This window comes from Octodon degus, unplaced genomic scaffold, assembly GCF_000260255.1.
Source record: "Octodon degus isolate 3935 unplaced genomic scaffold, OctDeg1.0 scaffold00018, whole genome shotgun sequence".
Lineage (NCBI taxonomy): Eukaryota > Metazoa > Chordata > Mammalia > Rodentia > Octodontidae > Octodon > Octodon degus.
Window position 1 is genome coordinate 3,692,757 of NW_004524594.1, and position 17,587 is coordinate 3,710,343.

The 17,587-nt window shown below is 49.0% G+C and overlaps 1 protein-coding gene and 2 pseudogenes across 2 annotated transcripts in view; 1 reads left to right on the top strand and 2 right to left on the bottom strand.

Moving 5' to 3' along the window:
- Window positions 1–16,484, bottom strand: part of Ext2 (exostosin glycosyltransferase 2) — a 139,948-nt gene extending 123,464 nt beyond the window's left edge. For both annotated transcript variants that reach the window (XM_023710690.1, XM_004627024.2), the window contains exons 1-3: window positions 16,323–16,484; window positions 5,470–6,025; window positions 4,195–4,284 (exon numbers count right to left, since the gene is read on the bottom strand). In XM_023710690.1, the coding sequence (XP_023566458.1) occupies window positions 4,195–4,284; window positions 5,470–6,002 (623 nt within the window). In that variant the 5' untranslated portion in view covers window positions 6,003–6,025; window positions 16,323–16,484. The remainder of the gene's footprint in view (window positions 1–4,194; window positions 4,285–5,469; window positions 6,026–16,322) is intronic.
- On the bottom strand, window positions 773–1,324 carry LOC105741631 (annotated as a pseudogene).
- LOC101577384 lies at window positions 10,075–10,640 on the top strand (annotated as a pseudogene).
- Window positions 16,485–17,587: the final 1,103 nt, after the last annotated feature.

Here is a 17,587-nt window from a genome sequence, read left to right on the forward strand (position 1 = left end):
TCTCCCACAGATTTCTCCATTCTCCTGCTACCTGGGTGCGCCTGGGCCCATGCCTCGCAAACCTGCGAGTTTACTGCCTGCCTACCATCTGCCTTCCTTTAAGCTATGCCTGTGACTTGGCCCATGAACGCCTCAAATGCAAAGTCTGGGGCTGCAACCAACAAAAGCTGAGCAACTCTAATCATCACTCTTGCTGCCTGAGTCTAACAGACTGGGGGGACAAGTACCCAACAGGTAGGCCTGACAATGGCTAGATGGTCAGTAGACCCTTGGGGACACTACAGAGCCACTGCTAGTTTGTATAGGTACAATGACATTGTACCTATGCTTATTTGTGGTACTGGAATTGAATCCAGGGCCTTGGTACAGAGCTACATCCAGTTCTATTCTTTTTTTTGACAAGAGATATTTTAATCAAGTTGAACTAAATCTGTGCAAACATTTTGTAGCCTTGTAACCAGAATCCTATAGAAACAGAATAAAGCCAGCATCCAACTATAGGTCTATTACATCCCTTAACATCTTACCAACCGAAAGATTGATCGTAGGAGGCATCATGCCAAGGAACACAATTTTTAGTTTTGGCAATGAGCAGAGAAAGTGTCCTTGGCGTCATGCATACTTAGCATGCACACTGCAATGGGCCACAACTCCATTCCTAGGATATCAACTTATTTTTGCCTTAAATTCTTTGTTGTCTTAAATTCTTAATTTGATAGTTCACCTATTACCACATAGACCCAATATTTCCATTGTAAAAATCCAGCACAAATTAGAATTACAGATCTTTATTTGAAAATCTGATCTGCCAATTTAGAGTTTTCCACCAACTCGTGGAGCAGAAGCTTTCCCAGGCTTCCCAATCCTGCTTAGGTGCTGCCTTTGCAGGAGCCTCAGCAGCAGCCACCGCAGTCTTTTTAGATGCTTGCTTAGCCTTTTTTGCTTCCTTGGCAGCAGCCCTGATAGCTTGTTCTCTTTGGGCCTTTCTAACTTCTGGTTTCTGATTCCTCTTGACCATTATGTCAGCAAGAGATGCACCAGTGATGGCCCTCTGAAATTTGACTGCTTGTCGTGTTCTTTTCTTTTGAATTTCTTCCAACTGTCCCTTTTTGTGTTTTCTTCTGTAGAGGACAGTCCAGTTTATTTGCTGAGGATTTCTCTTGGAAAGGAATGCAGACCTGCATTTTGCATTCAGAAACTGGAAGACCTTCCCGTCGATCCTGGCGTAGCACCTCCCGTGTCCCGGGTAGATCTTGTACCCGCTGAAGCTGCACAGCTCAACCTTCATAGTGGCAGCCAGCAGTCAAGGCAGAAGATGGAGAAAAGTCTTTTTATTCTTTTTGAGACAAGGTCCCACTAAGCCACTATGCTGCCCAGGGTGGGCTCCAACTTGCAGTCCTCCTGCCTCAGCCTCCCAGGGCGCTGGGATTACAGGCATGCACTACCACGCTAGTAATACTTTTATTTTTTTCTTTTTAAAGCCCCAGTAATATATAGATTCACAGGAAAATATGTACAGATATGATGACGAGGCATCTGGGATTTCTAGAAAATCTAGTGGGGAGGGATGGCTCATGATAGCACTCTCTTCCACAGGTCTGAAATTCTCTATAACAAATAAGTATCTATGTACATACAACCGTAAGTTTGTAAGAGGCTTGCGCCAAGAAAGGAAAACAAGAATCTAAGGTACTAAGAGTATTACAGAACACATCTGAGAAAACTATCACCAGTTAAGCATTAAAGAGATATGATATGACCCCCACTTAGGTTAAAATGAGGCCAGGCAGATGGCTCAGCGGCATAAGCGCCAGCCTGGCAAGTGTAAGGTCCTGAGTTCAATCCCCGGGACTGAAAAATAAATAAAAAAAATAAAAGGGGGGGGGCTGGTCAGATGGCTCAGTGGTCTAAAGCACCTACTTAGAACTAGAACAAGCTTAGCAAAGCACAGGGACCGCGGTTCGATCCCCCAGCACCACATGCCAGCCAGCCCCGCCCCTAGGTGGGCTGAGCTGGCCACACCTGAGCTGGCCACACACACACACACACACACACACACACACTAAATAAAAAAATAAAAAATAAAATAAAATAAAATGGGGATGTGCACTGAGTGTGTCTAAATCAAGAGAAAGAAGAACAGAAAAAAACAAATGCCCTAACAGTGAGGACCATTTCTCCACCAGGAGTGAGAGAAGGGGTGGGAGCAGGTTCCGCATTTTCTCTCACACACTTGCGTGCTGCTCAGCTAGCAGGCAGAGGACATGTACATCATGGCTATGATCTTTTAAAGCTGAGAAAAATAAAAATAAGCTTCATCAGAAGTGATACACTCACCCCAGTCCAGGTCCTCAAATTCCCTAAGTAACTCCTACCTCATCACGCCGTGACCTGAGACTTTGGGAGGTGCCAGGCAGCCCTAGGCCAGCCCACGGCTCCTAGCTTCCGAGAGTGTGGCCTGCAGCCCCTGCTGAGCCCTTCTGCATCTGTGATTCTTGCCTACTCTGAATCCAGAAGCAAAGACAAAGGATCAGAAAACTCAATGAACTGTCCATTACTGCTTACCAGACCCGAGGCTGCTGGTTTCCGAGGCCAATATCCCCCAGGCAGCGATCAAGGGGAACCTGTGCCCACATATCACCCATCGCGGGGCAGCCGCGAGTCACATGTATGAGAGAAGTGGCCCGGTCTTGCCGAGCCATGACATCTTAGCACTGGCAAGAGCGCCAACTTCCTCCTGTGTCTCTGCCACACTGCTGCACAGTGGGAAGCCCACTGAACATCTGCATTTCTTTCTTTTTTTTTTTTTAATTTATTTATTTGTGTGTGTGTGTGTGTGTGTGTGTGTGTGTGGCCAGCTCAGCCCACCTGAGGGCAGGGCTGGCTGGCATGTGGTGCTGGGGGATCGAACCGCGGTCCCTGTGCTTTGCTAAGCTTGTTGTAAGTAGGTGCTTTAGACCACTGAGCCATCTCACCAGCCCAACATCTGCATTTCATAAAAACACAATCCTTTTGTGCAGGTGCACACACCCAAGTGCTGGCCAAAGGCAAAGGGTCCCAAAGGAAGCCCTTCTGCAATGAGACTCAGGTCAGGAGGTGAAGACATGGAATTCCGTGCAGCTCCCTCCCTCCCCTTCTCTGTCCTTACAAGCAACCCCTTTCACTGGGACAACCAGTCTGTGAAGCAGCAGTGCTTTCCCCAAGGCACTAGCCTTCCTTTGTCTCAGGGATCTTGAGAAGTAGGTTCCTGGGGCATCTGTGGGGCCACACTGCCCTCTGCTGCCCAAAGCAGTTTCTATGCTGGCGTCCAGGGAGGTCTTGGGATGTTTGTCTCTCCTACTGATAACTGTTTTTTCAGTTGGAAACTCAAGACAGACTCAATAATCATTTACAGCAAGAAAGGGTCAGGTTTAATCTTCTGGGAGAGAGCAGTACTTGGTATAGATTTCCGGAAGTGACAATGGTGAGAACGCAGCTGGCGTTGGGCTGTCAATGGTGTCAGTGTCAATGATTCTAAGAGCTCCATATCAGCTCTGACAAGACTGGAGAAAAATGAGTCCATTGGTAAATGCTTGGAACAATCCTAGGCTTTGAGGGCTGTGGGCATCCTTTCGTGGGGTGCCCAAGGCCTCAGGCCATGCCACTCGAGAGGTGGCATCACAGCACCTTTTGCCCAGCTTTCCCAGAGCTCTGGCATGACAGGCATCACACACCACCCTCACATGCTCGTGTCCTCTGCCCTTGGAGCTGGGGGGCTTCTCTTGGCAAATGTCAGCTCCCATTCCCAGAGGGCACAGTCACAGGCCGATGTGGAACTGGCTTTGCAACTGGGATACGACCACCCACCCCCGGCTGTGCAGGCTGCACTTGGACCCCACTCTGACTGGCTTCCATAGCAGACCCAAGCAAGTGTCAACTGCCGTGTCCTTGGCAGGGAAACTCAAAGGACAGCTAGCTAGCTAGCTTGCTTGCTTGCTTTCTACTGGTAGAACCAGGGATTGAACTCAGTCCCTTGTGCTTGCCAGGCAAGTGCTTATTCTACTGAGCCATCTCCCCTGCCTCTCAAAGGACAACTTTCTAATTTAATGAACAGTTCAGATGATAAAGTCCATCCCACTGGGAGGAGGAACATAAATTTCAAAAGGAGCTTAGATTTCTTTAACCCTCAGAAACCCATGCCCCAAACAGGCCTACCTGTCTCGGGGGACATCCAGGGCCGTGTTGTAATCTGGGGGGCCTCCAGGCAACATGTTGAATAACAGGTGATTTGTACCTCGATCCCACCTATGAGAAATGAAACACGGAGATTCACATAGATCCTGGGGAAGCCAGAGAGGGCCGTTAGATAACAAGTGCAAAATTCCACAGCCCCAAGTATGCGGGGCCACCGTCCAGCGCCGCTGGGTACATTCCTACTGATCCTAGCGCACACCAGGCTGTAGTCTGGCTCCTTGTAAAAAGAAGAAAGAAACCAGATGGACATGAACTTCAGGCTTGCTCAGTAGAGAATCATTTCAAATGATGAAAAGCTGAAGCCTGCAATGTTCACTGTTTGGCTAAAGAAACAAAAAGTAAATAAAATACAGAGTTGATAGGACATCGTATGGACCACCCACAAAACTGAACAGGATACAATCTTTAAATTAGGTAGTAAAAAATGTAAAACTTCACAAATGGTATTATAATATATTAATGGAAATAAAGCAGCCAAAGTGGTAGGCAGAGTGTGGCACCATTCTTTAGCACCACACTAAAGGTATAGACATACACGATACCTATTTTTTATAGAGAAAAGTAACCAAAAAGGAACATTAAAATATCAAGAATGGTTACCTCTTGGTGGCAGGATTAGGGCATGAACTCTACATACATTTTGCTCATCTGTTTATTATTTATTTTATTTTTGCGGTACCAAGGGTTGAACTCAGGACCCTGCGCTTGCCAGGCAGGTGCTTATCCTACTGAGCTATCTCCCTGGCCCCTATTTTGCTCATCTGAATGTTTAGACTTCATTTGTTTGTAGTACTGTACCCTGAACTTGGCTGTGCACAAAGACAGTTGTGCTACACCCCCAGCCCTTTTTATATTTCTGTTTAGAGGCAGGGTCTTGCTAACTGGCTAAATCACCTGGACTAGGTGTGCATTTGCCAACTTCCTGCCTCAGCCTTGCACTGGGATTGCAGGTGAGTTCCACCATGCCTGCCTGCTAGCCTACCGTGTGACAGGTGGGCTGTGTATTTAAATTGAAAAGGATGAGCATGGGACAGACAGTCGCACTTAGATGGTAAACTGTAAAGCGCTCCTGCGTTGAACACAACACCCGTGCGCTGCAGCCAGGCACACAGGCTGCCACCGTTGCTCACAGCTGTCGTGCAGGAAGCGGGCCCAAGCGAGGCCTCCCCTGCATTGTCCGCCCCCTCCCCCGACTCCCCCCCATCCCCCTACCCCCCACCGCCGGCTCCAAGGTACCTGGAGAGCTGCGCTAGGGCCTGCGCCGTCTCGCGGATGCGCAGCGCGTGCTGGCTCAGCAGGTCGATGGACGGCACAAAGAGGCAGGCACGGCTGATGTCGTCCGTGTAGTAGTCGCTGTCTGCGATGGCCGAGAGCAGCTCGTTGTACTCCCGGGAGATGGTGTCGCTGACGGGCGCGCCGAGCTCGTCCACGTACTTCTTCAGGGAGTAGATGTACACCTTGATCTTGTTCTTGGGGTTGAAGCCGCAGCGGTAGACGTCGAAGCAGGTGTGCATCCGGCAGCTGAGGTCGCCGCGCTCCGGCACCGGGCTGTCGCTGGGCAGCCTGACCACGGGCAGGGCAGCGCTGCGCTTCTCCACGGCCCAGTCGCCCGAGGCCTCGATGGAGTGCGGCCAGAACTGGAACACGCCCGTGGCCAGCAGCCCCAGCAGCACCACGGAAAAGAGAGCCACGTAGTAGATGCGGTGCTTGGTCTTCATCCTCGGGATGAGGGCGGGACCCCGGGTGCTGTGCTTCACCGCCGCGCACATGCTGGCCCCCGCCGCTGCGCCGCCTGCCGGAACAGAAAGCTGGGGCTCAGGGGCGGGTGACCCCTCAGAAGAGGCCCTCTGACTTCAATTTTCCTGTTTCTTTCCCTCAAGTAGTTGGACAAGATAGAAAAAGGGATTTTTCACACTACTAACCAATAAATATACCCAAGTGTCTACCCTGCTATATATGACTATGGCCTGTGACGTAATTGAGTATTTAGCACTATGTACAAACATCCAATATAAATATCAATACATGATGTAAAACTACAACTGTAACTATTAATGTTTACTATTCTTACGTATGCTTGAGCTGTAAAAATATGCAGACCCAAGAAGAAAAGTGAACAGTGGACAGATAAAGACAGTTATTTTACTCTGAAACACTCGCTAACCTGAAACAACCCTCTCTGCCTGTACAGCTGACTTTAGTTGTCCTAGGATCAGTTCTCGCTGGCAGATTCACTCTGAGTGAAGATGGGGAGTGGAGACAAAGGCGAAGCTCCTGCTTGAGGAACTTAGGCTGGGATGGGGGGCAGCAGACAGACCACACTGCCCCAAACTGCAGAACTGGAAAGCCTCGACAAAGTGAAGGGCAGTCAGAGAAGAAAAGACCAGTCTTCTGAAGTCACTAAATAAAATGTGTTCCTGTCTTGTGAAAGTGACTGCTGGCTCGGACCAAGGGGTGGAAAAAGGAAGGGATGAAGAGTGGATGGGGCAGCAGAGAGGAAGGGGGGAGGAGGCAGGGAAGGGCGCAGGGACCCCGTGGTGGACCTCTTCCCAACAGAGGCCAACCACGCTTCCCATCTGTGAACACAGCGCGGGACGGGCTGCTAGCATGAGGCAGAGCCCACGCCCCCCTCCCCAAATCTGGACTCTTCACTGAGCTGTGATTCGCCTGAGAGAATGTGGCAGGAGTCACAGCCCAGCAACTCCGCATCCTTCTGAAAGCCAAAGCTCCAGCTCTGTCCTCAAAGGGCCCTTACAGCTTCCATGCTGGGTGGGAGAAGCTTCAGGGGAGGGGCACCTTCAAATCAGGCACCCTAGGGAGACCACTCTGGAAACCATCTGGAGCCCTGGAGAGCGGTACTCAGCTGCCCTGCACGGACTGCTGTCTTGGGCACAAAGATCAGATGGTGATGATCGCTGCTCTTATCCCTTAAGGTCACTAAGTTTGGTGGTTTGTCACCCAGCAATCACCAAAGGAAACAGCCCCAAAGCATCACGGACTCAGAGCCATGAAAAAAGCTACAGCTCCCCAATGCACCCCAATCTAAGATCCTTACCAAACCAACTTCCCCACCTAGTGCCTGTCTGCCTTGCAGGGAGGGCACAGCCTGGCCTGCGACTCAGCTGTCACCAACTTACCGCATGATGGCAGCGCACTACCTTGGCAACCACAAGGTGAAGTCCCTATCCATCAGTCTCCAGGAAGAGTGATCATGGGAAGGAGCTGATAAGCCCGGGGGCCTCCTGAAATAGCCTTCCCTTGAGAACACAGCATCTCCCACCCCCGGCCCCACTCACAACTGCTTTCGGTCAGCTAGCCCAAAGCCTACGAAGATTTAAATAGTCAAGGCAGGGCCATTCCCTGCTAGCTGGCCGGATTTTGGTTAAAATGTGGGGGCCAGGGGGCAGGCCCCTTAGCTCAGTTGTTTAAGTGTCTGCTTAAACAAAGCAGTCAGGTCAGGTTCAGGATGCTGTGGTTTGATCCCCAGATCCTCAAGCCAAACCAGACCTGCCCTGAAGGCATCCTGAGCCCACAAAAAAAAAAAAAATCCTTCTCTAAAATGTGGGGGAAACTCAGGAACGACTTCAACTTGCACTTCTCTGAGACCATGAACTGGAGCACAGGAAGGAATCAGCCTGTCACAGACTAACGTTCAGATGTTACAGGATCTCAAGCTTGAAGGCTGTTGTCTTCGGGGTACACACAGCAGCCACCCCACGCTGCTGACGGACCCTATGGCAAACCCATGTGCATAACTGTTCCACTTCCACCATCACTGTTAACAACCCAAAGCGTGCTCCCGGCCCTGCCCCCACCATCCCCGTGCCACCCTATTGCCACTCCGCGTGCCTCCGGAGCCCACAGAGAAGTGAGATGAGATAAATGCTCACAGGAGGCTGCGCTCCACCGGGCCCCTGTGAAGCTTGTCAGGAACCCCCTAGGTTACCTCACTGACCCTGGACCCGACAAGGCATGAGGAATCTGCTAAAGCAGGTATCTCGGCCTGGAGCTTGCTTCTGGTAGGTCTAAAATAAGGTCACAGAATCTGTCATCCAGCAAGCACCTTGAGTGTCCATTTTATGCAATCAGGCCAACAGCTTTGTTGATAAACTACTGTACCTTTACACACAGTCCGTTCAGGTTTTTTTCTTAGCCTAAAACCCACAAGATGAAATATCATTTTATAACTGTGACCCAATATAGACAGAGAGATAAAAATTTCACCAAAATGATGCTTCACCTTATGATACATAACATAGCGTTAACTATAAAACATAACAACTCCTCTTTGTGTTCTACTAGTGCTTTTTAAAGAATTCTAAGACCCAGGTGTAGTGGCACAGGCCTGTAACTGCAGCACTCATGAGGCTGAGGCAGAAGGATTATCATGAGTTCAAGGCCAGCCTGGGCTACATAGTGAGTTCAAAGCCAGCCTGAACTATATAGTGAGACCTTCTCAAAAAATCAATCAATCAAGCCATAACCTATTAGGTCAGGCATCTCACCCAGTAATGGGCCACCCACAGTGTGAAAAATGCTATTTTTCACATGTCACAAAACTGGGAGAATCAGTGAGATAGCTCAACAGCATAAGCATCTGCCTGGCAAGCACAAGGTCCACAGTATAATCTCTGGTAAAAAAAAAAAAAAAAAAAAAAAAAAAAGGATTATAAGAACAAAGGCAGTATCTACAGATGAATTGTACTATTTTTCATGAGTTGTGCATTAACCATAAAAAGAGACAGCACTGTGGAGGACTACCTGACAGCTCTCCTTGCAAGAAGAGCAACTGTCTCGATTTGATTGAGCCTTACCCTATTTCCTTGCATTCATATGCACAGAGCTGGCTCGGCCTTCTCTTTATCCTTTCAACTGGCCTTAAGCAATGAGGCAGCATGTGTGTTTCCCTGGTACCTACACCTGCTACTCTTTAATGTGAGCCAGGTCGAGACAGGACAAAGAGCCAATGCTCCACACTGCCAGCTGGGATAAAGCCTTGCCTCGAGATAGAGGCTAAGACTTCCTGGGGCTTGAAAGATTACATCAGAGCTGAAGCACCAGACTCCCGAAACATTAGATACTGTCTCAACAGCATAATGCAGATTACTTTCTCTGCATATGGCAGAGGTGAATGTAAGACACCCACCTAGCTCAGCTCACAGTACTTCCCTACTTCCCACAATTCTCAGTCATTCCTCCTCAAGCCACACCTCCTCCACTGAATAAAACCCAGGTGCAGTCCTGGGTCAGCCTCTTTGTTCCGGAAACCCATCTTTGTGGCTGGACGTCCCTTGGCTTCCCAATAATTATAAATGTTTTAGTATCTTTACTTTTTGCTACAGGTTGCACTGGGAGTGGTAGACTGAAATTAACTTGGTGGGATTCCAATACCATATCTTTGGGATTATAAATATTGACTTCTTGGACCGAGAAGAGAACCTGGAGGGGACTCCTACACAGCACAACCAAATAAACCCAAAGATAATAGGAAATAGTTTTTAAAGTACATAAGTTAATTTAAAAAACAAAACAGAAATGAGAAACAAACCAAAGAGCTGGTGTTAAAAGAAAAAAAAAATCACCAAAAGTGGGGCCTGGGCCTAGCTCAGTCCTTTAAGTGGCTGCTTCCACAAAGCTGTCAGCCTCAGGTGGCTGGAGTTCGAACCTCACAACTCTCCCGCTGGCCAAATGTGCCATGAAGGCATGCGAGGAACAAAAAAAAAAAAGTTGATGTGACATAATTCTGATAAGATCATGCAAGATAAAAGGAAAAAATAGGCCTGGCTTGGAGCAGCTACCACTGAAGTCTCTAGCCAGCATCGGTTCCACACATCCACAAGCATGGGGAATATCTTTGCAAACCTCTTCAAGGGCCTTTTTGGCAAAAAAGAAATGCGCATTCTCATGGTGGGCTTGGATGCTGCTGGGAAGGTGATGGTTCTTTATAAAATGAAGCTTGGTGAAATTGGGACCACCATTCCTGCCACAGGGTTCAATGTGGAGACTGTTGAAGACAAGAACATCAGCTTCACCGTGTGGGATGTGGGTGGTCAGGACAAGATTCGACCACTGTGGCGCCACTACTTCCGGAACACCCAAGGCTTGGTCATTGTGGTGGACGGCAATGACAGAGAGCGTGTGAACGAGGCCCATGAGGAGCTCATGAGGATGCTGGCTGAGGACGAGCTCAGGGACGCCGTCCTCCTCGTGTTTGCCAACAAGCAGGACCTCCCAATGCCATGAATGCAGCTGAAATCACAGACAAGCTGGGGCTGCACGCTCTATGCCACAGGAACTGGTACTTTCGGGCCACCTGTGCCACCAGTGGGGACGGGCTCTATGAAGGACTGGACTGGCTCTCCAATCAGCTCTGGAACCAGAAGTGAACCAGAACCCCCTTCCCCTCACTTCCTCTTCCCCCGCCCCCCGCTTTCCTCTCATGTGGCAAATGCTGCAGCTCTGTGGTCCTGAGTGCCAGAAGCTGTCTCCATGGGTTGGTCACAGTGTGCTGCACATGCGCAGATGCAGCCTGCAGCCAGCTTTAAGGTAAATAGTTTCTGCTTCCACTGAGGCAGTTTCTGGTACTCCTATTTAATATTACTCAGCTTTTTTATTGCAAAGAAAAAAATCAACTCACTGTTAGTACTGAGAAGGGATTTGGGTGCATGGGCACCTGGCCTCCAGGAGCCGCTGAGCTGCAGAATGGTGTCAGGATCCATTCCGTGGCTGGTGTAAAACCCAAATTCAGTGCATTTTTAAAAATAGCTAAAAATTACAAGGTGAGGAGAACACTTGACCACACAGAAGGGAGACTATTCCTAGTGCAGTATGGCCTGAACGCCGATCAGATGAGCTGTTCCTCTGGGAACTCCAGAGATGTGACGAACAAATGCCATCCACGGCATGGTCACAGTCGAGGCCCTGTGGCCCGCCTGTCTTCGGGTCACCTGCGTTCCTTAGCATTGTGCTTGTACTCTTGCTCAGTCACCTCGGGGTAGCAGGGAGGGTTAGGAGGGGTCCGGGGCCCACCCTCCCCCTCGGTCAGCGTGCAGGTGGAGTGGCAGCGTGGTCCTAGTGCCCACTCGGGACTTGTGTTGGCCAAAGTCTGGGCCTCACCAGCAGAAGTGGGCACAAGCTGGGTCGGTTGGTCCACTAAAGACCACAGACCTGGAGCATTCCCACCTCCACATGTGAAGTAGCTTCCTCCCTCAGCCTGCAAGGGTCCGATTTGCCATCAGAAAAGATGACCTCTACTTTTTTCTTTTATATTTTGATAAACACTGAAGAAGCTGGAGCTGTTAAATTTACCTTGGGAAACTTCAGAATTGGTTTATTTGGAGTTGTGGAACCACTTACTGCTTTCAATACATGATTAGTAATCAACCGTTTTGTATACTTGTTTTCAGTTTTTCATTTTGACAAACACTGTAATTACAGCTATTAGATTAAAGTCTCTTAACTATTTTAAAAAAGGAAAAAATAAATAACAAATAAAAAGGACGGAACTCAAAATATTAAAAAGATAAAATGTTATCAGCGACATTGCGCTAATACATTTGAAAACTTGGATAAGTGGAAAGAAAATTTTAAACACATATATCAAGAATCTCAAGCAGAAATGACTAACCAGAGAGCTCTTTAAATCAAGTTTAGAAATCTCGCTAGAAACTTCCAAGCCCAAAAGATTTTCCAAGTTTTAGGAAATATATTCAGCAAACAGTAATTCCAATTTTATGCAAAATACTCTAGAATTCAGAAGAACAAGAGAATACTCTCTTTTTGCAGAGGCTTATTTTAGAAGCTGGTATAGCCCCCAAATAAAAACTTTATGATCATGGTCTCAAGGTACGGGCGAGGCACCCCCGGCAGGGACCAACACACTTTCAAAGGGGCAGAACTACTTCTGTAACACCATTGACGCTATTTGCTTTGTCACTTATCTCCAGAAGCTATCTGATATAAGACATCAGGAAAATGATATCAACTCAAAGATTCCAGATACTCAACTTAAAGTAGAAGAGTATCTATAAAGGAAACCACACTTAGCTATATCAAAGGAAACCGCTGAAAAGAAAGCTAAAGAAATATTTTGTGTTAGCCAGACAGAACAGCTACATGGGATGGACTTTAACACTAAATGTAAAAGGCACAATTACAAAATGTGCAGAACATAACAGTGAACATGTACACCTTCTGGCAGAATTATTTCCAAAACAGAACTTTTAAAACACCTACAAAAAGATAAAATGATCATTTGGTATTACCATTAAGAGCTTTTTTTCATCAAAACCACCATGAGGAAGTCAAAGACATACTGCGAACCTGAAGAAGGTGCTGGAAGCACACATAACCAGGAAGGACTGCCACCCGGCGTGCAGAACTCTACAGAGCTGTAAGAGAAGACAGAGCCAGGCATGGAGGTCCATCCGCACCTGCAATGCTGAAGCCTGGGAAGCTGAGGCAGGAGGATACAAATTCAAGTCACATCTGGACGTCCAGACAAGCTCAACTTCCTAAGAGCTTGTCTCAAAATTTACAAAAACACGTGAAGGGCTGGGTATGTAGTTCAGCACAAAGACCCTGGGTACAATCTTTGCAGGTTCAAGCCCATCCTGGGCAACTTAGGGATGGGGAAGTGAGGCCCTGAGCCATCCCCAATACTGCAATCAATACACTAATCAATTAATAAAAAACATGAGAGGAAAGCTCGCAGAAGGGTGCAGATGGCTTCCCTCCTTGCTTGGTAAGCAAGTGCTCTCCTGTCGGGCAACCCTCTCTGCCCGGCCTCCACTCCGTTGAGACCCCATGCCTAGAGTCAGTCCACACAGGTCCCCGTCCCTGCTGGACCACACCAGCGGTGCCTGTTACCCCATGGGAACTGCAGGCCTCCCTGCTTAAGATGACACTGAAACAGGACGGTGGTACAGGCAGACCTCAAGGTGGACCAGTCTCACCGCATGGAACGGCCACCTCCAGAGAGCCCTGTGAGGTGCCAGGCCAGGAGCTGAGGAAGCCAGGGCGTTTGGCATCTTGGTGCCTTTGCACAACCTCTCTGTCCCTGGGCTCTGTTGCTCTCAGCCCCCACAGGCAGGAAACAGGAAAGCTGACCTGCGTGGTTCGGCCATCAGCCTGGCTAGGTCTGGGCCTGGCCTTCACCAGCCAGGAGCCCTGAGCCCAGCCTCCTCAGCCTTCTAGAGGACATGACAAGAGCCAGCCACTCTGCCGCGCTCCCTGTCACCACCGTCCACATGCACTGGGGACCTGAAGCGACCAGGTGGCCCCCACTTTCCCTCCCACCTGACCTCAGCCTGGCCCGAGACCCAGGCCCCCGTTGCCAAATGAGGTCCTGGCTGCCAGCCGAGGGGGAGACTTGGGGCCCCCTCCAGAACCAACTCCCTCAGTCTGTGCTCTGACTAAGAACAAGCACCGGGGATGCTGGCAGCTGCAGGGAGCATCCCTCAGCCCTCTGACCTGGCAATGCCCACTCTGCCATCCATGCAGGTCAAACCTCAGAAGACCAGCCAGCCAGGATGGGGGAACCTCTCCCCATTCCCCAGAAGAGCGCAGAAGTCTGTACAAAATGCTGAGGAATGACACTACGGCCAGCAAGCACTTGAGGAAGAATAAACATCATGACAGAGGAACAGGCTGCGGGCTGGGGCGGAGCTCAGCAGGACAGCGCTTTCCTAGCAGCACACAAGGCCCTGGATTCAATCTCCAGCAAGGACATGAATCAACAGGGCGGGTGGGAACTAAAACAGGAAAAGGCCTTTCTTTTCTGGGGGCACTTCTGAGCACTGCCCCACCCTGCACACACTCGCTCCTACCCCTGCCACTCGCCACATTCCATGAATGAGTTAAGTACTGGCACATCTGTCTTCTCCCCTAGCAGTAATTTTCTTGTGTCCCACCTTGCCAAGTCTAGAGTCTACTTCCTGCCAACATACATATCTGTTAAGGCCGGGGAAATGGCTCAGTGGAATAAGTGCTTCCCTGGCAAGCGCAAGGGCCTCAGTTCAATCCCCGGTTCCGCAAAAAAAAAAAAAAGTTTTGGGCCAGGGAGATGGCTCAGTAGAATGAGCACTTCCCTGCTAAGGGCAAGGGCCTGAGTTCAATCCCCGGTTCTGCAAAAAAAAAAAAAAAAAAAAAAAAAAAAAAAAAAAAAAAAAAAAAAAAAAAAAAAAAAAATGCTGAAAAAAAAAAAAAAAAAAAAAAAAAGACATATCTGTTAAGCATCTCTCTTCTCCCGGGCTTACACAGTGTCCAGCCCCCACATATTTTGAGACTTGGGACTGCTGAAGTGGAAGAGCTTCCACAGGGCAAACTCCACACCCTGAGCAGGGCTGGCAAGCCGAGCAGAGACAAAGCACAATCTCCAAAACCATGGCCCAAGGAAACAAGCCAGAACCTTCCTATCCAAAGAGGACAAGCCCTGTGGGCCGGAAGCTAGAAGCCCCAGAAGGAAGGGGAGAGGTGGAAAGGAAACTTTTCTTGTTACATGTAAATAACCTGGATCAGAACAAGAATTTCAGGGACCAGGGAGATGGCTCAGTAGAACAGGTGCTTCCCTGGCAAGTGCAAGGGCCTGAGTTCAATCCTCGGTTCCCCCCATCCCCCCCAAAAAGAAAAATAATTTCAAAACAAAGTCCCACAAACTTAGCCCCCACACATCAAACCTGGCCTTGCAAAATGTCAAAATAATAATACATATTTTTTAAATAAATAATCTGGAATAATCTAGCTGACCGCCAAATGAGTCACTGGAAAAAGCCTTTTAACACCAAGCTATTGTCAAGATGAGTTGCATTTTCTGTTCCTGGAATTTATTCCTCAAATCTGCCCAAACAGCATCTCTTCCCTTTCAGTCTATCTCCTAGATCATTTCTTATCTTTTCAACTTGTCTCAAGAAGTCCTCACAGCTCAGCTCCCAGGACCAATGCTACCCTGGCCTCCAACCCCACTGTGCCTCACAATGAAAAAAAAAAAATGTGACAAAAGTAGAAAAACCCACAATTTATCACCCTATCTGATACAATTCTTTGTACTTAAAGTTGTATTGTGGCTACCTCTAAAAATGGTTTTCAGTGTTTTAAAGTTTTAATTGTGGGAATTATACTGTAATTAATACAATGATCATCATTCACTAACTAAATTTTATTGAACACTTAACTACATGCCAGTGTCTGTTTTGAGCACTCTATCGATGTTCATGCATTTACTTTTCATGATAATGCTGCGTGACAAACTATGCTTGCCCTCATTTGACAGGTGAAGAAAGTTCAACAGAAAGGCGAGTACCTGGTTCAGGATTATTTGTAACTAGCAAAAACCAAAGCAGCTTCAAGTAGGGCAGTCCAGGCTCAGAACTGCCGGTCCATTTATACCTGTGCGAACAACCAGGAGGCATAAGTCTGAGAAAGTCAGAGATGATGGAAACTGAATCATTTATTACTGTGAAGAGACTTTGAGCTCTGCAATGTACAAACTGGGGGGCAGTGAACTCGCTTACAAGATTTTTTTTTTTTTTTTTTTTTAATGAGACAGGGTTTCACTCTGCAACCCAGTCTGGCCAAAAACTCACGGCAACCTTCCGGCTTCAGCTTCCCTAGCGGTGGGATAGGGGTGTGAGACCGCACCGGGCTTCATGAGAGGAATTAAAATGGGTTTATTTTATCCCTAAAAAGATAACTTGTTCAGATGAGGCATAAAGGGCCCTGCTGCACGAGCACCGCAGGTGAGTTACATCACGCTGTTAATTACCTGAATCTCACACTGTGGAGCCTGACCCAGGCCCCGCCTTCAGCAACGAAGCTCCAAGCGCCCCATCACCGTCCCGCCCGACCCGGTCACCGGCAAGACCCAGATGCCACCGTCGAGCTGCCCGGAGGGACGCGGACCCGGGCAGGGACAGCAGGGGCGGGGACAGCTGGGTCGCGGCCGCCGGCCAGGAAGGGGCCGTGGGCGGCGGGAGCCACACGCGTCGGCAGCGCGGCCCAGAGGGGTGGCTGGGGAGGTCCCCGGCTCCGCTGCGCCCCGGGGTACCCGGCCCGCGTCGCCTCCGCAGGCCCGATCCGCACCCCGCGCTCACCTCGGCCACGGCTGCCTCCCGCTCGGTCACCAGCTCATGTCGCAGGTCGCGAGCCGCGGCCGCCCGGATCCTATCGCGCCGAGCTGCAGAGCGGCCGCCCGGCGGAGTTCGCACCAGCCACGGGGGAGCTCGGCGCCGGGATCTGGCTCACGGCGCTGACAACGTGCGCGTGCGCATGCGTGAGCGCTCGGGTTGCGCCCCCTGCTGGCCCGGAGGAGTCAGAGCACCGCGGGGAAGCGCAGACCTTACCTGGAGACCTTGACCGCCGACCGTCCCTAGGCAGGAAACTGCAAACCCAGACCGAGGGACACCGCGCTCCACTTATAAATCTATCCCAGAATGTAGACGTTTAGCATAATCAGTGTACGTGAGCGTGCAAGTCCCACAGGGCAGTCTGGCACCCTTTGTCACATCCCAAATGCACATCACCGTGGGCAAACACGATCGCTTTTAGGTGAAACACTTACGTGCAAAAAAAAAAAAAAAAAAAAAAAAAGAAAAAAAGAAAGAAAAAAGGAAAAGTGTCATAGATGCTCATGTTCGGGTTTATGGGTAATGATTTTCTCAATTTTTAATTATTGTTCCATGTTTGCCGTGCATACATAATCGCATGCATCGTGGGGAGTTGGGACACGTGCACAACACAGCGGAGGTCTTTCTGGTCGTCCCTTTCCCTTTCTTTTTCCCTCCCCGCTCCATTTCTTGATATTCTTCTTATTTGCAAAAGAGCCATCTCCCCATATAATGATTTTTTCATATGCATGTGGAGAGAACCCAAGAAGCAATTATAACTGTCTTGGATGGAATAAGTCTAGGGGTGAAAATCGAGGCTTTCCCCCTTTGTTCATGACTCGGCCTTATGCATATACAGTGACTTCTGTCGTAAGGAAGTAAGTGGAGGATAAGAAATGGAGAATTGATGGAAAGACCCTGCTAGGCTTCTGTCACAGCTGGTCGTTCACTGGGTCAGGTTTTGGAATCCGAATTCATTTTCGTCACAGCTGGACTATAGCGCCATCTGGTGGAAGTTGTCGCTTACAGCTTAACTACGCGCGGGGCTGAATCTGAGCGAGAGGCTTGTTTCTTCTCAGTATTTTAAAACATGTTTTGCTTTTTTGGTTTTTGGAGACGGAGTCTCACTAGGTATGCAATTCAAACTGACCTTGAACTCACTGGGTAGCCCAGGCTGACCTTGAATTTGCAGGGATCGTCCTGGCTCAGCCTCCCAAGTGCTGGGATTACAGGTGTGTGCCACCATGCCTGGC